This window comes from Sesamum indicum, linkage group LG6 (genome assembly GCF_026168435.1).
Source record: "Sesamum indicum cultivar Baizhima isolate 11 linkage group LG6, ASM2616843v1, whole genome shotgun sequence".
In the NCBI taxonomy this organism is placed as follows: domain Eukaryota; kingdom Viridiplantae; phylum Streptophyta; class Magnoliopsida; order Lamiales; family Pedaliaceae; genus Sesamum; species Sesamum indicum.
In genome coordinates this window covers 630,776-658,647 of record NC_142662.1, presented here as the reverse complement: position 1 = coordinate 658,647, position 27,872 = coordinate 630,776, and the positions used below count along the sequence as shown (strand labels likewise).

Below are 27,872 nucleotides of genomic sequence, written 5' to 3'. Positions count from 1 at the left end.
CCACATACATACACACAGAGACAACATGAAGGAAGACATAAATTCTTCTAACTTAACTAAGGCATATGCATGAGTAGAAGATTAAGGTCAAAGGAGTGCCATCTATGTATACATACAACAATTAACATGAAGTCCATTAGCAAACAAGAAGTGGCATGTCAAGAATATTACAAGTAGGATTTGATAAAAATTATTGAGAATGCCTAAAGCTACTTCTCATACACTGTATACAAGGTAAAACTTATGATCTCAAACATTGAACTCCAGCTGTATGCATGTAAGAATAGGAAGCATGGAGAATGTTAAGAAAAGTAAAAGAGAGACAAAGTATGTTCTGCACCAAGCACATAATGAAAGAAATAAAAGTATAGGCAATTAGTCAAGTCATAGATATAGATTTATACTGTTGTACTGTGGCTGTTATGGCTTGTTCAACAGGCAGCCTTTCCAAACTGGATGCACCATAGAACCCGTGAACTCCTTTAGTTCTTGTCAATACATACTCTGCTTCCTTCGGCCCAGATATCGGACCTGGAATTGCATTGCAGAATCATTATAGTGAACTTATGCAAGAGAAAGTGAATTTGAAAGAAAAAGGATTGAATGACTTTTCAATTTTAGATGGCAAACAACTAAGCTAAGCTAGATTGAGGTATGTAACACACATAGAGAAATGTTTCGATACAGAAGATTCTCATTCAGTGATGTAAATTTAAATACTATCTATGCGGAATGCCTTACTTTTGCTGCAAAATATCAAATATTTTACCTCCATGGCATAGAACAATAGCTTCAGGGTTGATCCTGTGAACGGCATCTGCAATAGCTTGGACAAGAGTTACACTTTCCCCAATTGAGAGTGCTGTTTTAGCTCCAATTGAACCAGATGTAGTCAGGCCCATATGGGCCACAACGATGTCAGCACCAGCTTTTGCCATTGCTGTCGCTTCCTCTTGGTTAAAAGCATATGGGGTTGTCAAGAGCCCCATTTTATGAGCTTTCGCAATCATCTCAACCTCCAATCTGGAAATGGGAATCAAATAAAATCATTAGCTTTCTGAATATTTAGATGATCGTATGTGTAGGAATTATAATAAAAAGAAATAAAATGATCACCAATTTCTGTACATTACCCATATCCCATTCCTGTCTCTTCCAGATTTTGTCTAAAATTACCATCAAATAGCCCAACAGTTGGAAAATTCTGCACCCCTGAGAATCCAATAGACTCCAACTGCTTCAGGAAGAAATCTATCCTCCGGAATGGGTCAGTTGCACAGACTCCAGCGAGAACTGGAACTTTTTTCACTACCTAAGTGTGTCAAAGATGCAAAGAGATGAACTGGTAACATATCAGGTGGTTTTTCATGTCATCTAAGCTCACGAGAACTCTCCATATCATATGCAAGGGTAGTACATGGAGCATTTAAAAGCCATAGAGAACTAAACATAATTAGACTATGCTGACAAAAAATTACAAAGACAAATGAAAATACTGCTTTATCTTGATTATCAATAAAAAGTTGGAATGATTCCTTAGGACCTCATCTTTTAAATATTCTTAGTTCCCGTCAACACAATATCAACATATTTGAACAAAATGCCGAAGCCATATAATTATAAACTCAATAAATTGCATGATGCAATCCTAATTCGGCATCTTAGAAAGCATCTACTTAAAAATTCAAAAAAATATCATGCAGATTAGATCAAATTCTTATGTCAACTATTACCTTGTGATATGTCCAGCATAGTCAAAGTAAGCGATTCCTCATCCTTATAATTACATATAAGGCTGCATTTCAACTATTGATGACCAGTCTAAGATTGAACTTTAACTTGAAATTTATAAAGTTTAGTTATAACTTTCTGGAAAGCATAGGGTGCTACACTTGCTCATGAACTTTTAGTAATATCAGGTCGTGTCTGGAAGAATTCCAAATAGGCAAATGAAACACTTACAGGCAACACCTCATTGGCCATGTCAAGTACGACTGCATTTGCATCAGCAAATGGCAATAGACCTGCCAAGGACCCCCTTCCTGCCATCCTAAAACGCCCTGAGTTGTACAAGACTATCAGATCCACTCCACCAACTTCCTCAAACTTGGCTGATATGCCTGTACCCGCACCAGCACCAATAATAGGTTTGCCCTCGTTTATTTGATATTTCAATTGCTGCAGTATTTCTCGTGTTCTTTGTAGTGTTTCTGCACATGTACACGAAGAATTCTTAAAATAAAGTAGAAGCATGAAATACAAAGGCATTTATTACCAACATGGTGATGGAACCTATTGAAATTCTGTTACTTGATCCGTCACCAAAATACCAAATTACATTTGTGCAAGAATTTTGTTTATTTAACCAAATTTCCTTGTTAATGCATTCAGTGTGGTATGTTTACCCTGAAGTGATGGGCATGCCAACTGACATTTAAGCACTCACCAACGCAATAAATATCAATGCATTTACAAGAAAGTAATATATGTTCTACATGAGAAGAATACAATGCATCAGGCATGTCGGACTACCTGCAGTCCACTCGGGCAATTTAACACATGCTAAAGAGTCCATGCAGCAGCATACATAAATTACTAGGCATGTGGCCTTAGTAATAAGATAAAAGGGATTTCATCAATTTATTTCTAAAGTATCTAAGACTGGAATATTCACGGATCCCATGACAATGCCTTGTATTATGTCTAAGTTAGGTAAACTAAATTTAAAATGTGATAACCAATGTATATCATTACATTTCATGGTGAAAAAAAAATTGTATGAAAATAGAAAGAAAAACAAATTAAGTAGGAGCTGAGAGGGAGGTGTAACAACCTGGTTTTGCATCAGGGAAGTTGCTCAAGCTATATGAAACAGATATGACGCTCTGGGAACTTATCTTAGGGGCAGAAGTTTTGTCCTGAGCACCTTCAGTAGATCCACAGGTAGCTTGACTTCCAACTCCGATAAGGTTCGTACAGATCTCCAAGAACGAGTCCACTAGTGCATTTGCAAACTCCAGATCATTAATGTGATGCCGGAAAACTTTAACCTATTAATAAACAGAAATTGGACTTCGATGAGCACATAACGGTCATGAGAATGCCGATAACCAGCAAAACTTTATCTGATGAGCAGTGGTGGAACCTGACGATCTTCATTAGTTTCAATTAGCCTCTGCAGTTCCTCTATGAGAGCCCCAGTAGCATCAGGATCGTAGAAGGCCTTGTCTGGTGCATCCAACGCAGAGACACCTTTCTTTGGCAAGCAAACACAAACCTTAGAAGATGACTTGTTCAACTTGTCTGCTATAAATGCAGCAAATTTCCTATTCTCATCCACTGTTGTGCGCATTAGTGTAACCTGAGGAAGGACAAGCACAAATTAATCCCTGTACAATATACTCATAGATATTAGAGACAAATCATCCCAAGATATATTCTTGCATAACGTCTGAAAACAGCTTTGCTTTTGCAACAGAAAAGTTAAAGAGAACTGGTAAAGCACTCTGGTTACCATATCCATGGTACAAAGGAACTATTGATAAGGCTTTAGCAGCCAAATCTAGGCAGATTACTCTTAACTAAGTTTATGAGACATCCAAAGAGAAAGAGAAAACAGGACAAAGAGGCTGTGACAGAATTATCACCTGTTCATTGTGTTCATAAATTTTTCTTTGCTGAAAGTTAGGAGATATAGTGTCTTTTGGTCCAAAGTTCACCATATCCAATGCTCCAATGCTGAGAACTAAAGGTATCTTCTTTTCTAATATGACATCAAATCGGGAGCTGTCGCATGCCATGATCCCTCCAACTACATAATCAGCCACCTCTGTAGTTGTAATATCCAAAACACCCTATGGGACAAAAGATGCATTGACAAACAATAATAAATGTAGAATGAAATTCCTAGCACATTAAATACCCTTCAACTTGTCTATTGAAGTGATAAAATTAAACAAGCATATCCATGCACACATCCAAACAACTGTTTAGCATATTTATTGGTATTTTGTATTCCATCTCTGAGTTCAATTACCAGAATGTAGGAGGAGTCCACATCCCATTTTAATTCATCTCATAGCCAATCTATATGCTCAATCAACATGGCCATTTCTCATTGTGACAATTTTAGAAGGAAATCAAATTAGTTATCTAGTTAATGCATTTAATACTTTTAGAAAGATGTATAGAATACAATAGGCACAAATGCCACAAAATTTCCAACGGATTTTCTGTCAAATTGCAAAAGCTATAAAGTCCATAGATTGCACAACATGTGATGCAAGTGAGATAAATGAGAAGTTTAGATCTGAAAACACAAATGGTGGATGAGGCTGAAATACCTGTATAAATCCTCCTCTAACAAGATCCTCCATAGCCCTCCCTCCAACCCCAGTAGCATGGAAAACCAAGGTCTCATAACCTTCACACTGCAATCTATCTTTAACAGCACTGACACATGGAGTAGTAACCCCAAACATAGTTATACCAACTGTACCCTTTCCACTAGCAGCCTCAGATGTTTTTGACATCTTTAGTTGCCCAATCACCATTCCAGCAAAAGCAGCTGCGGCATTCGACAAGACGACTCTACTCACACTATTAATGCCACAAATATCCACCACTGATGGAAATAACACCAAATCAGAAGTTCCAACATAGGGTTCAGTCTGACCACTAGCCACAGTTGATACAATCACCTTTGGAATTCCAATAGGAAGTGACCTAAAGGCAGATGACATCAACGCTGTCCCTCCACTACCGCCAAGCCCTATAACTCCAGCAAGAACTCGATCACCATGAGCTTTACTGAGGAAAACATCAAGCGCTTTGCTCATGATTGCAATAGCTTTGCCTCTGTCATCCGGAAGCAGGGTACCATGTTGTTCCCCTGCTCCAAAATAGCAAGAAAGGAGATCTTTCTTCGACACAAATTTGAAATCCTCACAACTCTCCACATCTTTCCGACTAGCAGACACATCTACGAGTGTCACCAACACCTGCACAAGTACAAAATCATATGAAAAATCCACACATCAATCAGCATCCATCATGAAGAACCGAACAGAACAACTTCACATTCATTTCAACCTAAAAATTACACTACACTTACATCCAAATAGTATCAGAAATCTTACAGTTTTTGGCACACTACAAAACTTCTAATCAATAAACGCCACCGCGTGATCACGAAACTCACTGTTAACCACTGATATATCATATGTCCAACTAAACCAAAAATCTGAAGAATACTACATGAACTTAACAAAGAAAACCGTATTACAAGCCTCGAATTACAGGAACAGTTACGTAATCCACCTTATGCAGAAAACAGACAAAAAGTTACCACCTCTGAGGTAGAGTTAGCGGAAAAAAGTTGGAGATTGGAGCGAATGGCCTGGGCGAGGAATCTCAGCTCTTCAAGCTTCGTATCAGCAGTTCCAATGCAGAAGATTTTCATAGTATTGTCATCATCCTGAATCGCCATCTCTTAATATTTTTCGGATTTTATCCCAACTAAAAAGCGAGAGAGTGAGTGAGACTGAGAGAGAAACCAAAATGTCAAAAGTCCGAAAACACTTCTTCAATGTGAATGACAAACAAATTCACAAGATTTTTAATGTATTTGACAATAGATAAATCAATACATCATATTTCCCCAAAAAAATAAAAAAATAAAAAGAAAAAAACATAATTTATACTATATGATATGAGAAATGAGCAAAAAAATTCTCTGTGTAAAATAAAATAACAGATTATTCTCTGTATTTTGGAAAAAGAAGCAAATTACCCCCTATTTAAACCATTGATAAGGAGTAATTTGCTTCATTTTTTTGAAACACATGCAGTAATTTGCTATTTTAATGCGAAAAATATTATTTATTCCGCTAGGTATGCCTAATTTTAATTTTAGTCCGATAATTATGTCCATTTTTGTTTAGGTCCAGTAACTTACAAAATTGTTTACTTTTAGTCCTCTGGCAGATTTTCGTACAATTTTACCCCTATGAGTGCATATGGACTAAAACTGTCTTTTAAAAGTTGCATAGGGGTAAAATTATTCGAAAATCTGCCTGAGAACTAAAAGTAAGCAATTTCGTAAGTTACTGGACCTAAAAAAAATGGACATAGTTATCGAACTAAAATTAAAATTAGGCATTACTTAGCGGACTAAAATAATATTTTTCTCTATTTTTTTTATAAGAGGGTATTTACTCATTTTCCATAATACGGATGGTAAATTGCATTTAACCCTAAAATAAAATTACTTAAAAGTATTATTAATATAACAAAAAAAGATTAGTATTTGCATTGTCACAAATCGTTGATGTGAGTGAATATTCATTTATTTTTTGGGATAGTTACGCTCCATTGAAATTTAATGTAATTACACATAGACCCTTTGTGATTTGAAAAATTACATCTAGCATCCCATTGATTTGCTTTCAACTAATAAATAATAATTCAAAAGTAATTTTTCTATTAAAAGATGTGGATATATTAAAATACATATTTAATAGAATTTATCCTGCTTTAATAGTACATATAAATAAATACCTAACAAATTATATAAAAAAAAATTATTATTTATTTAATATTAAATAATCATTTAATACGATTCTCGAGGTAATTCCGTCTAAAAAGTTTCAATAAATCATGCACTCACCACTATTAATTATTAATTAATTGAAGAGAGAAACATTATGGGCCCACATATATGGAATTGTGGTTGCCTGGTTGGTATGCCGTCTTGAGTAGATTAAATGTGAAGCTGTGTCGTTTTAGGTGAACCTAAAAGGGCAAATTTATGTAAATAAAGCAGAAAAAAAAAATTAGAGATTTGATGTGGTTTTGAAACTGTTAAAAAAGTGAGCGGCACCACGGTGTCACAATTTAAAATTTAAAAAAAAAACGTTTTGCCTTTGTCACCGCGGTAACTTACCGCGGTGACAAAGATTTAAAAAATATATATATATTTTAATAAGCCACCGCGGTGATGAACCGTGGTGGCAATAAAAAAAAATTATATTTTCTATGTCACCGCGGTGGCTTACCGCGGTGACACATAATTATTAAAAAAAATTATTTTTTAATATGCCACCGCGGTAATGAACCGCGGTGCCATATAATATTTTAAAAAAAAAATAAAGAATGAGCCACCACGGTAAGGTACCGCGGTGGCTCATTCTTCACATTGTCCTTCCGGTACCTGACACTGCGCTAAGATAGCGCGGTGACTATCAACTTTTCTGCTATGCTTTTCTAGTCTCTGAGACCGCGTTAAGATAGCGCGGTGATAAATAATTTTTCTGCGTTATTGTCTGTGACACTACGGTTGTTTATCGCGGTTTTTTTAGCTATATATATCACACTCCATTCCCTCAGTCATCCACATTGAAAAATCGAACGCCAGCTTCAAAAAATTCAACATTCATTTCTTATCCCTTACACTCTAAAAAGCAGTCATCGAAAATTTCATACTCCACCATACCGCGCAATTCTTCTCAAATTTGTTCACTTTTTATTTGAAAATTTACAATTGAAAAGGCGTCTAGTAAGTTATTTATTAAATTTTTGTATTATTTATTTCTTTTAAATATCTTCTTATATTAAAAAAAAAAATTTATTGATGTGTATTTTATTTTGTTTTAAAGATATGGCGGCGAAAAATACCGTTGATATTGTTATATATTTTGGAGGTCAACAAATTAATTCGAATGGTTCTGTAAGTTATGATCGTCCTCCACTCGGATTCATGTAGATTTCTCGTAGTACTACATTTGCTGAGTTAGAGTTAATTTTGTATGAAGAAATTGGTATGGATAGGAATAATGTTAAATTGAATATATTCTTTAAATACATAACATTTAATTTTGGCCAAAGGAATGAGATGTTGTTGGCAATTTAAAAGGATCGTGATATGAAATTTTTTTTAAATTCGGTGAATGGATATGTGTCGATTGATATTTTTGTCGAAGCGGAGAAAGTTCTGCAAGATGCTGTACCAGATGACTCAGCTGTTGGTGATTGGGGAACGTATATGTCTATGATAAACCAAGATTTGCCGAGCTTACCAGTAGTAACTCAAGAAATGGGGCAGTTTGGTATTAATGAAGATTATGCAGGTCTATCGTCGTATGCAAGCCCATCATCATATGCAGGTCCATCGTCGTATGCAGGCCCATCATCATATTCAGGTCCGACTGTATATTCAGGTTCATCGGATTATGCATGTCCATCGGATTATGTGGATTCATCTGAATGCAATGATGAAGATGCCGACTTCGAAGTTGATAGTTTGTTGAACACTGCGCAAGCTGACTCAGAACCAGATGAGGTCGAAGTAGAAGACCAGATTCACCAGAATAATGAAGATGATGGTGACGTAAGTATACCTGTTATGATGGATGTTCTTGGTGAGAATGCACAATAGCAATTTGATTTGAACATGCCTGTCGTGCCTGACAGAATGACCATATATCCGGTCATTCCATTTTTTAGCACAACACATCCAGAAGTCCCTACTGACTCGATTGATATCCCTACTTGTAGGTGGGGTAATTTTTATGACTCTAACACTGGAGAGCTCGCCAACGGAATGCTGTTTAAAAGTGTCTATGAGTGCATATGGACTAAAACTGTCTTTTAAAAGTTGCATAGGGGTAAAATTGTTCGAAAATCTGCCTGAGAACTAAAAGTAAGCAATTTCGTAAGTTATTGGATCTAAACAAAAATAGACATAGTTATCGGACTAAAATTAAAATTAGGCATACTTAGTGGACTAAAATAATATTTTTCTCTATTTTTTTTATAGGATGGTATTTACTCATTTCCCATAATAAGAAGGGTAAATTGCATTTAACCCTAAAATAAAATTACTTAAAAGTATTATTAATATAACAAAAAAAGATTAGTATTTGCATTGTCACAAATCGTTGTTGTGACTGAATATTTATTTTTTGGGATAGTTACGCTCCATTGAGATTTAATGTAATTACACATAGACCCTTTGTGATTTGAAAAATTACATTTAGCATCTCATAGGTTTGCTTTCAATTAATAAATAATAGTTCAAAAGTAATTTTTCTATTAAAAACATGTGGATATATTAAAATACATATTTAATAGAATTTGTTACATATAAATAAATACCTAACAAATTATATAAAAAAAAATTATTATTTATTTAATATTAAATAATCATTTAATACGATTCTCGAAATAATTCCGTCTAAAAAGTTTCAATAAATCATGCACTCACCACTATTAATTATTAATTAATTGAAGAGAGAAACATTATGGGCCCACATATATGGAATTGTGGTTGCCTGGTTGGTATGCCGTCTTAAGTAGATCAAATGTGAAGCTGTGTCGTTTTAGGTGAACCTTAAAAGTTTGGCAAAATTATACCGTACTTCCCTTTTTTATAAATTTGATGTAATTTTATGTAAATTTTTTGTATTTTAAAAAATTATATCTAACGTTATTGAGGTTTGTTTCTATTTAATAAATATATTTCTCAATTAATAAAAATTATCGAATCTATTGATAATATTAAATAATTAAATAAAAAATTATATTTATCTTTAATAGATTTATTATTAACTTATTACAAGTGTAATAAATCTTTTTCTAATCAAATTACTCTTATTCATCTTCACACATTAATGCATGTGAGGAATTATATCTTTCACCCTTATGAGGGTTGTTTGGTGAGAAAAGATTTATTTAACCTGCAATAATTTAGTAATAAGTCGATCGAGAGCAATTATAGGTTTTCATTCAACTTTTTTGCTAATATCAACAAATTAGATGAATTTGAATGAACTGGAGATCTATTTGTTAGAGAAAAACAAACATCAGGAATACTAAATATAATTTTTCAAATCAGAAAAAATCGACGTGTAATTACATCAAATTTTAGGAATGTATTATTTATTAATTGATGATGGTACTCCTATTATTATTGATAATTACCATTCACCCTCTTGAAGTTTGGAGACGTGTCATTTTGTACCCCCAACACTTTCAAAACTAGCAATCATCTTCCCTCTCACTGGGGGCCATTAGATTCGATAACAAATAAATAAATAAATTGTAACGAGCTCTTTTAAAATTTAGCATAATTATGAATATTTTTTTATTTTTGAAAAAAAATATATTACTCCTGTTTTTAATAGTTGTCCAACAGCTAGTTCAATTCGTTATTTTTCTTTTGGTTTCTATCAATGTTTTGTGATGAATTGACTAAAATTTCTTTGTAAACTATGAATTATAATGTTTTATATTTTTCAAAATTTTCTAGAAAACTTTTATGGACTTTTTTTTAACAATTTTTCAAACTCATCCACCTCATCATTTTTTTTTTTTTACAATTTTTAAAATTTTCTTAGTAAAAACATACAAGGGAAAACTGGCAACTTCAGACCTCTATCCAAAGATTAATATAATTTAATCAAGTATTAGGAAGATATTGGTAATTTGTCAAATAACAAGGAGATATTTATAATTATGCCAAATACGTGCAAATCGCACGGTCTAGTAGATATGGACTATTGTTCAGAATTTGAGCCAAAGCGTATGCGGGCTTTAAGAAGAGAACATGCAAAAAAGAATATTAGTACTCCAACGCGCAAGTTAGTACGGAATATTTGATAAAATAGAACGAAAGAGATAAATGAACATAAATATAATAGCAATATTGTGAGAGAATTGGTGAACCATATAAGAATGATTGATAAAGTGCTCAAAAATTGCTTAGAAATTGCCTGGAGAGCATCCCCTCAAAAGGAGATGGAACCTGTACTTATAGAGGGAGTGTCCCAGTCTGCAGAGAGTCTAGCCTATTCCTGAGAATTTCATGGAGGTTGGTTAGAGAGGGGATATGTCATCCCTTAGCTACGGATGGATATGTCTGGTGGAAGCCATCCTTATCTAGGATACTTCACATTTAGTAGGAGTCTTTCTTATTTAGGAGTCTGTCCACATTTACATGAGCTAACCTGGTTCAAGGTGGATGTTGGCACTAAGATCACACGTCTAGCTAGACATCTCATTAAAGTGCGGGTTTGCCATGTGTTCAAGCCCTTTGGAACAAACGTCTTCTTGGCCCCTGCTTGTGATGGGTCTGTGGGAGGTACTGACCCGTTCTCCTTCTTCCTGGTTAGGCAGTAGGCTGGGCTGCCCTAGGCACCCACATCATTCAGTCCTCCCTTCTAAGGAGGATGATGCCTGCCGATTCCTTCTTAGAGTAAGAGGTCTCTGTGGTTGGGGGAGTTCCCCCTCATCCTTCTACCAGGTCCTCCTCAACTTGGCCTCTCTTCTTTTTTCCTGACGAAGTCTTCAGCTTGGGACCTCGCGCTTGCTTTCTTATCGACCTTGATTTGATGGCTAGGGCTAACTGCCCCCCTCCCCCCCCCCCCCCCCCCGCCCACTTCTTGGGTAATCGCTTTAACTGGAGACAATTACTAAGGTTGGAGGTGGACTATAACCTCAACCTTCACACTTTCCTTCTTTCTCCCATGACTTGGAGAGAGAGAGAGAAACAACTTTAGATCCTTCGAGGTTTTCACTCTTGTAAGTTTTTCTCGCTATCTTCTCCTTCTTTTTTGTTTTCTTGCTTCTTCACATCCTTCCCTCTTCTCCCTTCTTTTACTTGTATTTTTAAATTCTCATGTCGTCTTTAGATGAATCTGTAAGATTTGTGAAGGAGGTACCACGATCCCTCTAAAGCCCCTTCTAGGAGGACGGGGCGTAGTCCGTCCACCTACACTAGTGGTCGGAGGTGGAGCCTGAGACAGGCCTCCGTGGCCGCTTGTTGTTTATTGGATGAGCCTTTTGATGATAAGGAGGGGGTGGGGGGAAATGAGGCAAAGGAAGATTCTTCTTCGATCGAGGAGGAGGAAGGTCGAGCGAAGCGGGGGAGGGGGGTGCTGGCCAGTCCGTAGTGGACTAAGCTCCTACCTAACTTAAACTCTCTGGGGTTTGCCAATTAATGGGGGACTTTGGGATTCCACCCCTAATTGTTTAAGTTTCTTATCCTCCCAGCTTAGGCTGGCCTCCACTTCCCCATTCCCTCTTCTTATGATGAGGTCGCTCGTTTTATCTAAGTTCCCTTAAATCAGTTGGCTCCAAATTCTTTCCACTTGATGGTTGGGTTCTCCACAATTTTAGAGTTTAACAATACCCCTGTTATCGCTAGGATCTTCTCCTGAACCTTTAAGCTAAAACGCTCTTACCTTAGGGTTTTTCATTTTTCCCCTCGCTAGGGGTGCGTTTCCTCCCAGCCCCTAGTCATCCCTACCGCTGGAAGGGGAGTTTCTTCTTTGTCTTGCCTCCCCAACCTTGGGCCTTCCCCCACAAATGTATATATGACCCTTCCCTTGTTGTCCCTTTTTCTTTGTCTGACAAGACAACTGCCTTCTCCCTTTTCTAGAGGAGTTGAATGAAAGACATTATGGCTATAGAGGCTTAATTGATAGAGAGGCTTTTAGGACGTTTTGGGTTGAATCCTCGAGTTGAGTCTCTTGGGGAACCCTTGGGTATCTTTATTGTCTTTAGTTTTATTCTTTCATTTTTCTTGTATTTTGTTTATATGAGGTGTTGATTGCTGTTATTTTGTTCTTTTTGGCAGAAGACATAATGTTTTAGCAAATTGATACAAATCAAGTTTTTGAGAGTCCGAGGGCTCATGCAGCTGCTACTCCTCATCCCACCAGGTCTTCTAAGGGGATCCCGGTCTCTAGTGATTAAAGGGGGAAACGACCTATTGTCATGACTCTAAGGGCATTCTCCAAGCGCGCCAAGGTCAGATCTATGGGTGCCCCTCCAACCAGCTCTACACACCCGATTGCCTCACCGACTCCTCCTCTTCGGGGTTTAGGGAGCACTTCCTTCAAGCCCCATCGCTTTTCTTCTAAGAGTTTGTACACTCGCCAGTTGGTTGATCAAGAGAGGGATAGGGAGTCCTCCCTAGCTATAGAAATTTTGAGGGGGACACTTACCCTAGGGGATAATGCCTCCTATCTCCAGTGCCCAAGAAAGAACTTGATAGGATGTATCCTATAGGCTAGCCAAGGTGAGTGGCTTCAACTGTGCTTCATTTATTATCTTTATTTTCCTTACTCTAACCTCCATCCTTTTTATCACAAGTGGTTGCCTTAGAGTTATTTAATTTTTTATTACAAAAAAAAGAAAATTTATATTAATATAATTTTTTTAAATATATTAATAATAATATAACGAGTCGCGATTTTGAATCGCGACTCGATTTAAAATTTTTTTTTTTAAAAAAAGTGGAATCCCGACTTGAATTCGGTATTCCAAATCCCAACTTGGAGTCAGTATTTGGAATACCGACTCCAAGTGCAATTTTTTTTTGTTTTTCCATCAAATTTTATTAATTAATTATATAATTTTATTTAATAATGTATAATTAATATATTAAAGTTTAAAAAATTATAATATTAAAATTGTATTAATATAAAAAATTATAATTAAGTGTACAACTATAATACGTATATTTTTTTGTACAGTTGTAAAAAATACAATGAAATATACAATTATTCTTGACAATTCAATACTAGTACATTTGATTGTGTAGAAGAATTTCTTTGTTAGGATTGTTGCCTTGCACGCGTTTGCGCCAATCCATCTCGTTGTGAATAATTTATAAAATTATATTATTGGCTATTTTATGATTTTGGCTATTTATATTAATGTTCAATTAAACATCACATTTGATATAAAAATGGTATAATTGGTTAATTAAATTATTAAATTTGTTATATTTAACCACATGCGTAATTTTATGTATTGTTGTTTAATTACATTATATAGTAATGATAAATTGATAGAAAAAATCATAGAAATATTCCAAAAATTCTTCTACAGAATCAGATGTGTCGGTATTGGTTTGTCAAGAGTAATTGTATATTTCATTGTATTATTTACAACTGTACAAAAAATATACATTATTACATTTGTACAATTAATTATAATTTTTTAAAATTAATATAATTTTAATTAATTATATATAATTAATACAACTATAACTTTAATATGTTAATTAATACAACTGTAACTTTAATATGTTAATTAATATAATTGTAACTTTAATATGTTAATTATGTATAATTAAATAAATTATATAATTAATTATTTACAATTTAATTAAATGAAAACAAAAAAGAAAAATTGCACAAGTCGTGATACAAAATCAGATGTACTAGTGTTGGATTATCAAAAATAATAGTATACTTCATTGTATTTTTTACAACTATTCAAAAAAATATACATATTATGTTTGTACATTTAATTATAATTTTTTATATTAATATAATTTTAATATTATAATTTTTAAACTTTAATATATTAATTATACGTAATTAAACAAAATTATATAATTAACTAACAAAATTTAATTAAAAAATTAAAAAAAAATTGCACTTGGAGTTGGTGTTGGAATACCGACTTGAAGTCGGTATTCCAAATCCCGACTTGGGACTTTTTTTTTTAAAAAAAGAATTTTTTAATCGAGTCGCGATTCAAAATCGCGACTTGTTATATTATTTATTAGTATATTTAAAAAAATTATATTAATATGAATTTTCTTTTTTTTTATAATAAAAAATTAAATAACTCGGTTGCCTTTTGGGGGAAGCTCCTCCATCGATTTTAACTCGGGCAACCGTCCTTTCAACTTCAGCACGTTCATTCCTTTCTCGCTCATGTGGCCCAAGCGATTGTGCCACAGGTTAGCCTGCGATACAGTTCCTGCAAAGGGGATGTTTGAACTGGATCCTCCCGCCATGTAGAGCGTTCCCGACTTTAGTCCTCGTGCCAAAGTCATTGCTCCCGACTAATCTTCCACTTTGCGTCTCCAAACGTCGTGTGGAATTCATCACTGTCCAGTTGTCCGACTGAGATCAAGTTCCTCTTTAGTCCTGGTATATGTCTCACATCATGTAGGATCCAGCATGACCCATTCGTTGATTTGATCCGCACATCTCCATTTCCTACAATCTTGAGGGGTTTGTTATCTGTAAGATAAACTAAGCCAAAATCACCTGAGGTGTATGGCTCCATGATGTCTTTGTTGCTGCATGAGTGGAATGAGGCCCCTGAATTCACGATCCAATCATTGGAAGAACTGCTCACACTCAACAAGAGTGCATCCGTGATCTCTTCCGTCGCGGCATTCGCTGTCCAGCCCTCCTTTTCCCTTTTTGGCGCCCGGCATTCGCTTTTCATGTGTCCGGGCTTCTCGCAGTTCCAACACACTATCTCCTTCTTGCCCTTGTTCTTCCCCCTGGACCTTGATCTTCCAAGGTATTTACCCTGTGTGTCAGGTCTCCCTCTGGACTCTGTATGTAGTGCAAAGCCAGATGATCCACCCGTTTGCTTTCTACGGGTTTCCTCATTCAACATCATGCCCCTGATGTTGTCGAACTTCATCTTCTCCTTCCCAGATGAAGTGCTCACCGAAGTAACAACCACATCCCAACTGTCAGGTAAAGATGAGAGCAAAATTAATGCTTTTACCTCATCGTCAAGCATGATATCCACAGACGCCAGCTGTGTCGTGAGTTGGTTGAAGTCATTGAGGTGATCGGCCACCGACTTCCTCTCCTCCATCTGCAACCTGAATAGTTTCTTCATCAGCATGACCTTGTTCATTGCTGAGGGTTTCTCGTACATATTGGCCAGAGTCTGCAGGACTTCCTTCGTGCTCTTCGCTCCCTTCACATGATAGGCGACATTCCGAGAGAGCGACAGGATTATTGCGCTCATCACCTTCCGATCGAGCACCTTCCATTCTTCATCACTCGTCTTCTCGGGCTTCTCTGCAAGTGGTCCATACAGGTCCTTCCCGTACAGGTAGGCCTCCATCTGCATATGCCAAAATCCAAAGTCGGAACCATTGAACCGTTCGACTGGAATCTTTCCCTCCATCTTAACTCCTTGAACCTGGCTCTAATACCAGTTGTTAGAAACTGGACCGGGTCAAGATGGACAACAACTGGAATATGAAAGAGATAAAAGACACACAAATTTGTTAACCCAATTTGGATATAAATCCTATGTCTGGGGGCGATACCAAGCCAGGAGAAAACACTTAAAGAGGAGGAAAACTGAGGAGTACAACACACACACACACCTGTATGTAAGTCTTCACCACACGTGAAAGACAACACTCACTCTCGTCTCAACTCTTTCTTTTCTCTTTCGACTACACAGAAAACTTATATGTTTTTCTCATTACTCTGCACTACAAAACAATGCCAACAAGAGTATTTATAGCCACAACATGAAGTCATCCTTGATTTCTTCAACATGAAGTCATCATGAAGTCATCCTTGACTTCTTCAACATGAAGTCATCCTTGACTTATTCAACATGTAAGCAATATTCACACCTTAACACTTTTGCCTATCCTCCTGCACTTATTACCGAGACCCCCATCCCCCATGGAATCAGGTAACTTAGACTACTTCATTCTCAGGTTATCTTTTATGAAATTTTCCTAACTTGCTTGTCAGTTTCAAGGAAAATTTGTTGATGAGGACCTTGATCAAATCTTGGGGGTGGTTAAGGCGGAAGCAAGGAGCCCTCCACCTCAAGCTACCCTATCTGCTCTTGTTGGGGAGGATGCCCCAAGAGGAGATCCTCCACAGCTGATTGTGGAGGATGCTCCCATCCCCTAATAAGAGCCTGCCGCCCAAGAGACCCCAACCCCGTCTAACCAAGTTGCTGAAAAGAAGACTTCGAGTATGGGGTAGTTGGTTGATGTATGCAAAACAATATTTCTTCTTTCTTTTCTTAGAAGGTTTTACCCCAATACGGGGTGGCGATGAAACAATTTTATTTTATTTTGGTTTTCTTGAATGCTTGTTTTCTTTCCTTTTCATTGGCTAGGTTTTAGCCAGGAAAAATGCTTTAATCAATTTTGCTTTCACCTATTGATGTTTGGGACTTGCCGCCTATTGTTGCTTATCGTGTTGCTTGCATACTTACTTATGTTTAGGCTGATGGCTTGCTATTTATGCTTCGACTTGGAGCGTTGTTGTCATGTATGAACAGGGAGTATATGCATAACCATTTGGGGACAATGGTTCCACTTTTTCTGTTCTTTTTCTTGCCCCTTTGAACCTGTTTTTTCAACTACAATTCATCTTAAAAAACACTTTTAGTTTCACGTTAATTTTTGGAGGATAAAATTATTCCTTCAAAAGAAGGGGGCATGAGGGTTTTCTGATGGGATCACGTTGTCCCTTGTTAAGGATGTTTGTGTTTTTCTCTATAGGACTTCTTCCAGATAAATTTGAGCCTCACCCTAAGATTTTACATCGAATATGTAAAAATTCCTTGCCTTTTCTTCTGGGGGATGTCTTATTGATCTTTTGCCCAAGATGTTGTTCTGGAGTATCGAGTGTTCAAGAAAGATATCCCTCTGGGGGGCATTGAGTTTTTTGAGAAAGTTGAGGATCTATACGTTGTGCAAGAACTACCAAACCCAGATAAAATTCAAAGAGAAGGAGGGCAAATAATTCTTAATTAGTGGATAATTACTTGTTTTGAGGCTGTGTTTGGAAGGGGTGATTTGAATTTGAAAAATAAATTTGGAAAAATGACTTCAAACATTTTTATATTAGATGAACTTGAAATATATCAACATATTTATTACAAAATATACTTCAAAATGGGAATTTAAGAACTTGAAATTTTTTGTAATATTGAATTATCTAAACAAGTTCTGACATATTTATATATTACTATAAATTTGAAATTCTTAGTATCAAATCCATCGATCCAAATGCAATATAAAAGAATTGATGAGATAATTATATGTAGGTTCTATTCCTTGACCCTGTTGTTTGGGCTGATGGGTACAGACGTAGGAATTTCAAACTCCAAATAACAATCTTTTTATATTTGGTTGGATGATTCCATATTTAAAAGGATTTCAAATCTTTCAATTATTAATTTAAATAAAATTTGATAAAATATTTATGAATTTTAATTTTTTTTTATCATATCATAATCATTTGATGAATATGAATCATTTGAAAGTATTTATTTCAATTCAAATTATTCCATCTAAATATACCTTTAAATTAGGGCTCGTCCCAGTATAAGAATTTTAGTTATTGCTAATTTGTATATACGAAATTGTGTAAGTTATATTGGATTGACTGTCAAATCTCTAATAACAAATTATCTAAATTTGTGTGAATAATTTTAAATTATTAATGGGCATCAAATGCTTCAAATTTGTACTTAATTTTAAATTATATTATGTTGAATATTGATGAATTTAAAATTTATTTAATATTAGTGTCACATAAAATCATTTTTCTTAATTCTTTTTTTCAAATTCAAATTATCTACCAATCCATATTATGAAATCACTATTATTTAAATATATAAAAATATAAGCATATAAATATGAAATATTCTATTAGGCATGGTGATAGGCACACTCACAAAGTGTCGACAGTCCAGCCCAAACCAAGAAGAGAGATCCGCAAACCAGCCCGGTACTTGGATTAAGCAGGAGTCCATACACAACTTTCACAAAGTTAGCCCACATTTGATGTTATCAGATTATTAGTTATGTTTGCTTGTTAACTATTTCCTTTTCCAAAAAAATCTTAAGCATTGTGGGATGAAAACACGTGTAGAGAGATCCCTTGTTGAGAGCACTAACAGTATGTAGTTATGGTGAGAATTGGGGGAGAATGAACGGAGAAATCAAATTGAAAACATAAATTTGTTTTCCTGACAGTCCAATTTCATTATCTCTTCCGGCGAATCTTGTCGCCGATTGTTCTAATTCTGTCGAACAGATTAAGGGCTTAACATTTGGTGTTTTCATTGCCTTCTCGTCCGCGCTCATCATGCAGACTCGTTCCCAGTCCGATCTCCAAGAGCTTCAGGAATCGGTCGCTGCTCTCTCGGCTTTGGTTCAGGACCTTAAGACGACTATGGACGCTCGTCACGATTCCACTGTGGCTGCGATTTCTACTCTCCAACGCCGATCCTCTTCTCCCCACCATCGTTAATGGTTCCTTCTTCGCCCCCTCTTCCTTCAGAGGTTGCCCCTGAAGCCGAACCCCTTCCTTCTCCGCCGAAAATTCACTTGCAACTGTTTGATGGTTCCAATCCTTTGGATTGGTTGTTTCATGCTGATCAGTTTTTTGCTTGCGCCGTTGCCCCGAAGCTTCACCGTCGTCGCGTTTCTTGTTATATGAGTGGTGATGCTCTCACGTGGTTCCCATGGATGCATAACAATGGGCTTCTCTCGACTTGGCCGGAGTTTGTTTCTGCATTGGAGCTTCGTTTTGGGCCGTCTTCGTATGAGAATCATCGCCAAGCCTTATTTAAGCTCCGTCAATCGGGTTCCATTGTTGACTACCAACGTGAGTTTGAGCAACTCTGCAATCGGGTTGTGGGTCTCTCCCCTAAGATTGTTTTCTATCGGGTCTCTTGCCCGAGTTCCAGCGCGAAATGGCCATTCTTCAGCCACGTTCCATTTCGCAAGCTATTGGGCTTGCTAAACTCTTGGAGTCTAAGTTCAACGATCGCCCTTTTCTGGGTCGCGCCATTCCGGCGCCCTCGCCCCTTCCCCGGACTATGGCCCCTTTTGTTGTTGCGCCAGTTTCTACTGTGCCACGTTCTGCCCCACCGGCGCTTCCCATTAAGCGCTTATCACCGACGGAAATGCAGGCTCGTCGTGCCAAAGGCCTTTGTTTCAATTGCGATGAGAAGTTTTACTCGGGTCACCGTTGCCGCCCAAAGCAATTTTTATTGCTCCTCGCTGATAAGGATGCTCCTCCTGCTTCCTCCGCTTCTTCAGATTGTCTCGGCGATGATTGCTCGTCTCCGTTATCGAGTGACACTCCTCCCCCTCTGCCGGTTTCTCTGTTATCGTCGTCTTCTCCGGCCCCTTCGCATTTTCACCTCTCTGCTGATGCGGTTTTGGGCCCGCAATCCCCTCGTACGCTGCGCCTAACAGCGTACATTTAGGGTTGCCAGTGTCGGTTCTCGTTGACTCCGGTAGCTTGCATAACATACTGCAACCTCGCATTGCCCAGTTATTGGACTTGAAAGTGCATCCTCTTCTTCCTTTTTCAGTTTTGGTTGGTAATGGGGCCTCCATTGGTTGCTCTGGTGTTTGTTCCGATTTGCCGATTCAATTGCACCAGCACGCCTTCCGTATTTCCTTCTATCTTCTGCCGGTGCACGGTGCGGATGTCGTTCTTGGAGTTCAGTGGTTGCGTACTTTGGGCCCATTTGTTTATGATTTTTCGATTCCTTCAATGTAGTTCTACTACGATGGTTCATTGGTTGTTTTGGTTGGGGATTCGTTTGTGTCGGTCTCCTTGGCGTCCTTCCCTCAGTTCATGCGTTTACTTGCTCATCGTTCGGTAGCCTCAGTCCACGCAGTGTCCATATTACCTGTTTATGTAACTATTTTTGCTGAAATCAGTATTTTGTGTGAAATTCTGATAAAAGATAAGTCAAATTTTTTTGAAAAGAGTGTAAATATAATTTTAAATTTTTTTAAAATAAAATTATAATCTCATATTTTTAAAACGAATGTAAATATAATCACGCTTTGATTTGAGTATATATTAAGCTTACATGCTGTCTTAACGAGTACAGCACAGCTGCACAGGCTTGCTAATGCTCCACTTCCACAAAAATTCAGACACTACTCTCATCAATCAACTGTCAGTAATCAGTATCTAGTACAGGTACCTCTGCTCCCTCTTTAATCACTGGTTCATAGTCAAATCCAACAAAGAAAAAGGGCACTTCCTAAAATGGGGGAATTACGCTTTGATAACGCTGTCTCCCTCCTTTTCTTTTTGCTTTGATTGGATGCACTTCTTACCTAATCAAATACATTCAAATTCTATAATTCATTCTATATATTAATAATTATATTTAAATTTTATTTAATATGAAATTATATTTTTCTTCAAAAAAATTTAAAATTGTACTTAAACTCTCTCAAAAATTTTCATTATACCTAATCCCGTTTTGTCGGAGTTTGAACAAAAAATATTACATAAGTTATTAACTTTGTCCCTTATTTAAAATTCGGGAAAAGTATTATTTTAGTCTGCTAAGTATGCCTAATTTTAATTTTAAATCCGATAACTATGTTCATTTTTGTTTGGATCCAGTAACTTACGAAATTGCTTACTTTTAGTCCTCTAACAGATTTTCAGACAATTTTACCTCTATGCAACTTTTGAAAGGCAATTTTAGTCCATATGCACTCATAGGGGTAAAATTGTCCGAAAATCTGTCAGATGACTAAAAGTAAGCAATTTCGTAAGTTACTGGATCTAAACAAAAATGGACATAGTTATCGAACTAAAATTAAAATTAGGCATACTTAGCGGACTAGAATAATACTTTTTCCTTAAAATTCTCATGTATATGTTTGTATTTATAGAGGAATTAATATATAATATATCGAGAGAGAGTTATTTGCAGTTAGACCCCTTCTGAAAATGCGAAATTACACGTTTTCTTAAAAAAAAATTGAAATTACACTTAAACTCCCTTCGAAAATTCTCCATTTACACCTGATCTATGGACGAAAAATATTGTTGTCCGTTAAAATAATTACATAAATTTTCAATGTTGCTCCTTATTTAATATTTTCATATATATTTTTTTTACTTATAACGGGATAAACGCAATATCTATACTATTATAAAAGAAACCTTTCTGGCATACCAATTTTTTAATCCAAATTTACCCTTTATTTCATTTCTTCTCTTTAAAAAAATTGATCAAATTAGTAATTTTAATATTTTTTAATAATCTCACAATTATATTTTTATCCTCTTAATTACCCACTGCTCCACATTTTTTTCATATTTATTATAATTTATAATTTATAATTATAATTTATTAATTTCATAAATTCTTTTTTCTTATCATCACATGAAGATTTTTTTATATACTCACAGGAACCGCATGCAACAATAAATAGAATATATATGTATATATATAAAGTGAGGTTAACACCATTGTATTTTTTTCCTTATAAGTGCAGAATTATTATATGGGAATATATAATAATAAGTAAAATTAAAAATTTATGCAATATTTTTGCTTAGTTAGTATTTTTTTTTTCAAACCTAACAAAAAGAGGTCATGTGTAAATAATAATCTTTTGGAGGGAGTATATACATAATTTTGGAATTTCATCAAAAAAAAAAAAGTACAAATTTGTATTTTTAGAGGGATATAAGTATAATTAATCATATATATATATATGAAATGAAATTGAGATGGTTACATTTTTATTGTATTTATTGTAATTAATATTTTTATTTTATTAAAGTTTATAATTTATACATGTATATCAAAATTTGTTATTATTTTAATTAGAACCTCACAAGCAAAAATTATTCAATAACTTTTTCGAATGCATTAATTGTGAATATATATTTTACTTGAATTATAAATTAAAAATTAAAACTTTGTATAATATATATTATATTAATACTGATAATTTTATTTAAATACAAAAATAAATACTAATATATCTTCTTTTATCTTAATTAAGAATAAAATTAAACAAAATGGAGTAAATTTAATTTATGACTGCAGGTAATTGATGGAATTGATTTTTTACGGGATGTGATTGAGTAGTTAAGTTATTTAATAGGACAAACCATATAACAATATCTTCTTTTATGCCAACTCTAATTCTTATATTGTTGTAATTTTAAATTATTTCATAATACGTTATCAGCACGAAAACTTTATATTTTCAAGAATAGTCCACCTAATTATTAAAGAAATCTTTGTAGTAAGATTTGATTTTCGAAGGCATTTCTCCAAAGTGACATATCGAGTTAAATACTTTATTACTTATATGACTCGTCATTTCATAGTATTATTATGCGAACACGTTAATTTTTGATATATTATATGAATGTACTATCTACGTATTCATCAATTTTTAATATACTGATCTTCATAACATTAGATGTTATATAACTTGTTTTGTTGATTTTATGATCGTACAATTATATCGAACCTTGCAAAACTTAACTTTGTGACCCTTGACATTACAGAGAAGAATTATTTATCTTAGGTATTAAATGTTGAAATTCATTTAGATGCAAAAATGGTCTTGGAAACAATATCAAAGAAGGTAATGAAGCATCTAATCAAGATGGGGCCAAAATTATGATTTTCCTTCATTACTTTAGAATAAAAAATTGAGTATCTTACCGTAAAAGACCAATTTGTTCTTGGGAATAACTTGGAAAAAAAAGGTATGACCACCAGAAAGTCGTCATTCTTTCAAAAGTTCGCTATGACTAGATGGATTTGGGATTGCATGATATTAAAACCTTTAAGTGAGTATAATTATGCGATATTTAGAATCAGTTCTCAATTGAAATTGTGTGGAGAAAAATCACGGTTGGTGATAGTTAGACAAAATATTTTCCACCTTCGATACATCTAATATGCTCCTGCAGCAACAAAATTGTGAAAAAGGTTTTACGAAATATTCTGAGATAATTCTTTGTTGTGGTGGTAAAGGTCATTTGTAGAGAATTTATGTTGTCGTTGTGGTGGCAAAGGTCATTGGTCACGTCCTGTCGTACGTCAAAGTATCTTGTTGACCTTTACCACGTATCGATAAAAAAGAAAAAAAAGAAAGAAAGAAGACTGAATCAAATTTTGTTGATGACGGAAGTGATGGATATATTTGATATGACTCATTTAGACGTTGCCGATTTATTTGCTTATCCAAATGGGAGAATTGACCACTTGACTGGTGATGGAAGTGTTGACAAATAATTTTCTTATTTCTTCTTTAGTATTATGAATTTAGTATCCGATATGTTTTCTACGATAATGAAGAACTTATTTATAATATTGTTTCTCATTAATAGCATATTCTGATATCGATTTTACATTTCTGCCATAGTTTTAATAAAAAATGAGTATCCATTTTGTTAGTATCAATGTCAATAGTGAAGATATGTATCTCGTTGCTAGTGCCACAACTAACACTACTTAAAAATTAAAAGTACTTTTCTTATTTAGTAATGCAAGATGCCAATGTTCATACTATATTTGGAAGTGCAAAATTAATTGCGGGTTCCGAAAGTGTTAATGTATTGCTACCTGGTAGAACACAATTTTATATTGATGATGCATTCTGTTCCAATAAGTCCCAAAGAAATCGTCTAAACTTTAAGAATATCCTTTGTAATAGATATCTTATTGAGACAACAAATGAAGATAATATCGAGATCTCTATATTACAGGTGCGATCTTGGGAAAGAAATGCATATTTGAAAAATTACTGGTATTTTTTTTAATTTGTACTACACATATATGAGTACAACTAAAAAAACCATACTCTCGTAAACCAAAAGTTTACAAATCATAATAAGTTTGTTATTTGGCATGTTAGGTCATTCCGAATCAATCATGATGTGGAGAATAATTGAGAATTCATGTCAAGATAAATTGAACACCCGCCATATTCTTCAATCCAGTGATTTCTTATGTTCTGTTTGTTCTCAAGGAAAGTTAATTATGTTATCACCACCAACAAAATTAGAAAATGAATTTGTCCCTTTTTTTGGACATATACAAGGCGATATTTGTAAATTGATTTAAAATAAATTAGTAGAGGGGTGGATGTAGCCAAGTGGATCAAGGCAGTGGATTGTGAATCCACCATGCGCGGGTTCAATTCCTGTTGTTTGCTCGTTTCTAAAAAAAGAAAAGAATTTTTTTTAGTGAATGTATCACAGCTTACACCTATTTTTTTTTTGTTTTTTTTTTTTGTAAAGACAAAGAAAGAAATTCGATAATCTACAGAGAAACCCCTCTTCCAAGTGATAAGATAAGAGCCATTTCCACTATCTTTCTTGGATTCCAGATCAAGATGAATTGATTTCTATCTAAGTCTATTTAGATGTATAGCTATCAGATCGCGACTTCATGTACCAAATATTTCTATATCGCCGCATCCGATATTTTTGTTACGGCAGTGTAATAGAGAATGACTGTAAGAAAGAGACTTTCATTTCCAGTCTTTTATTTTTTTATTGAATTTAACGAAAAAAATAGAAAATTCTCTCTCTTTCTAAGAGATCCACATGCCATGAGGACCATTTTGATATTTCATGGTTTTAATTAAATGGTCAACTAGATGGTCACATGTGTCCTTGTTATCATCTCGCAACATGGCGTTTGAGATATTGCTTGCTCAATTAATTCGATTACGAGCATATTTCTTTGATGAAGAAAATACGTCTTGATAATGCTGGTGAATTCACTTCTCAAACTTTCCACGACTATTGTATGTCTATTAGAATTTATGTTGAACATCTTGTATTACATGTTCATACACAGAATGGTCTTGTAAATAATTCATTCAGCGTCTACAATTAATTGCAAGACCGTTACTCATGAGACACAAACTTTCCGATTCTTGTTGGTGACATGTAATTTTGCTTGCAATAATACTAATTCGCATTAGACCAACAAGTTATCATGAGTCATCTCTCCTATAATTGAGTTTTGCTCAGGAACCTAATATTTTTCATTTAAGAATTTATGGGGAAGCAATATATGTTCCAATTGCTTGACCATAGCGAACTAAGATGGGTCCTTAAAGGAGGATGAGAATTGATGTTGGATTTAAGTCTCCATCCATAGTAAAGTAACTTGAACCATTGACAGGAGATTTATTTACAACTCGATTTGTCGATTGTCATTTTGATGAATTAGTTTTTTCAACATTAGGAGGATGATAGTAAGCAGCTGAAAGAAAAAATAGTTGGAATGAATTATCATTACCTAATCTTGATCCTCGTACTAATCAAAGTGAATTGGAAGTTCAAAAGATGATTCATTGGCAGAATTTAGCTAATCAACTGCCAGATTCATCTACTGACCCAACAAGAGTAACTAAATCTCATATTCTAGTTGCTAATGCTTCGATAAAAATTGATGTCCGTATTGGATAAGCTAATATTGCAAATAAGTCTAAACGCCTAAAGCGATAAAGGCTATATATTGCTTAAAAACCCCTGAAAAGAAAAGAAGTTACAAATCAAGATGGCAAATTAAGAATACAACTTCAAAAGAGTTTCCAACATAATTACTATGTCAGTTCCAGAAGAAACTCTGGTATTTGGAATTCATGAAAATGAAGAGATCTCAATAAATTATATCCTAAATGGAATACACTGGACCGAAATGAAGTCATCATCGATGATATTTTGCATATAATATATTGCTCAATGTAATAAACGATAATGAGGATCATGAACCAAAGTCTGCTCAGAAATGCAAGCAAAGAAATGATTGGCCAAAATGGAAAGACGCATTTGAGACAGAATTAGACTTGCTTACACAAGGAAAGGTTTTTTGGACTTGTAGCATGTACACCTGAAGATATAAAGACCAGTGCGATATAAACGAGTATTTGTGCGAGAATGACATGAGCAAGGTGAAATTGTAAGATATAAAACAAGACTTGTTGCTCAAGATTTTTCTTAAAGACCCGGTATCGATTATGAAATGACTTACTCTCCTGTAGTGGATGTAACTACTTTTCAATACTTAATTAGTCTGGTAGTGAAAGAATGACCCAATTGGTAGTGAAACTCCCAAGAGGATTTCATTTGCTCGAAGCATACAATTCACATTCTTGATAACATTATATTATCGAATTAAATAAATCCTTCTCTGGGTTGAAGCAATCTGGACAAATGTGGCATAATCGTTTGAGTAAATTTATTAAAAGAAGGATATAGAAATGATCCCATTTGTCCATGTATTTTGATGAGATGATCTGAAAATGAATTTGGTATACAGTTTATGTCGATGACTTAAATATTATTAGAACTCCAAAAGAGTTTCTAAAGGCTATATATTGCTTAAAGAAATAATTTGAAATGAAATATTTAGAAAGAACAAAATATTGCCTTCCATTACAAGTTGAACATTTAAATAATAGAATCTTTGAGCATCTAAGAAGCTTATATTATGAAGGTGCTAAAGCGATTCTATAAGGAGAAATCGCATCTATTAAGCACCCTAATGGTGGTAAGATCATTGGATGTGAATAATGACCCTTTTAGGCCTCGATAAAATGATGAAGAATTGCTTGATTTTGAAGTACAATACCTTAGTGCAATTGGAGTATTAATGTATCTTGCTAATTATATAAGATTTGATATAATATTTGCTATCAATTTATTAGCAAGATATAGTTCTTTACCCACTCGAAAAAACACTGGAATGGGATTAGCATATACTTTGTTATCTTAGAGGTAGGATGACTATCAGGTTATTTTATTTAAAGGTACCAAATTCCGATCTAATTGGTATGTAGATGTTGGATTTTTTGTCTGATCCTCATAATGGCCGATCGCAAATAGGATATTTATTTACATGTGTGGTGGTACAATAATTTTATGGTGATTTAAGAAACAAATAATAACAACCTTATCATCGACCATGTAGAAATTATAGCAACTAATGAGGTAAGTTAAGAATGTGTTTGGTTGAGATCCATGATTCAACACATCCGAGAGACTTGCAGATTATCATTTGGAAATATTATCTCGATGATCTTATATGAAGATAATGCAACATGTATTGCTCAATCAAAAAAAGGGTACATCAAAGTGGATAGAGCGAAACTTATTTCACAAAATATTTTCTCCACTCATGATCTTCAAAAGAATGGTGGTATTGATGTTCAACAAATCCGTTCAAGTGACAATCTAGCATATTTGTTCACCAAGGCACTTCTCACTGCAATATTTGAGAAGATAGTCCATAATATTGGCGTTTCG

General features: G+C 34.8%; 1 protein-coding gene and 1 long non-coding RNA gene across 2 annotated transcripts; one reads left to right on the top strand and one right to left on the bottom strand.

The window, feature by feature from the left end:
- Positions 1-107: 107 nt before the first annotated feature.
- LOC105165766 (TIM-barrel signal transduction protein) lies at positions 108-5,595 on the bottom strand. Its single transcript, XM_011084891.3, has 9 exons — positions 5,351-5,595; positions 4,344-5,000; positions 3,648-3,854; positions 3,146-3,361; positions 2,834-3,050; positions 1,963-2,210; positions 1,134-1,312; positions 770-1,023; positions 108-531 (listed from the first exon to the last, which is right to left on the bottom strand). Exons 1-9 carry the CDS (start codon positions 5,486-5,488, stop codon positions 380-382), a joined length of 2,268 nt encoding a protein of 755 aa, XP_011083193.1. The 5' UTR covers positions 5,489-5,595; the 3' UTR covers positions 108-379.
- Positions 5,596-16,360: 10,765 nt separating this feature from the next.
- On the top strand, positions 16,361-16,965 carry LOC110012168 (uncharacterized). Its single transcript, XR_002287326.2, has 2 exons — positions 16,361-16,479; positions 16,542-16,965. It is a non-coding gene; the product is annotated as an uncharacterized LOC110012168 (long non-coding RNA).
- The last annotated feature ends 10,907 nt before the right edge of the window (positions 16,966-27,872 follow it).

Coding starts and splice junctions, on each gene's coding strand:
- LOC105165766 (XM_011084891.3), bottom strand. CDS start 5,488: ATGGCGATTCAGGATGATGACAATACTATGAAAATCTTCTGCATTGGA. Junction 2,211..2,833: donor CTTCCCTGATGCAAAACCAG/GTTGTTACACCT, acceptor GTACATGTGCAG/AAACACTACAAAGAACACGA. Junction 532..769: donor TATTGTTCTATGCCATGGAG/GTAAAATATTTG, acceptor ATGCAATTCCAG/GTCCGATATCTGGGCCGAAG.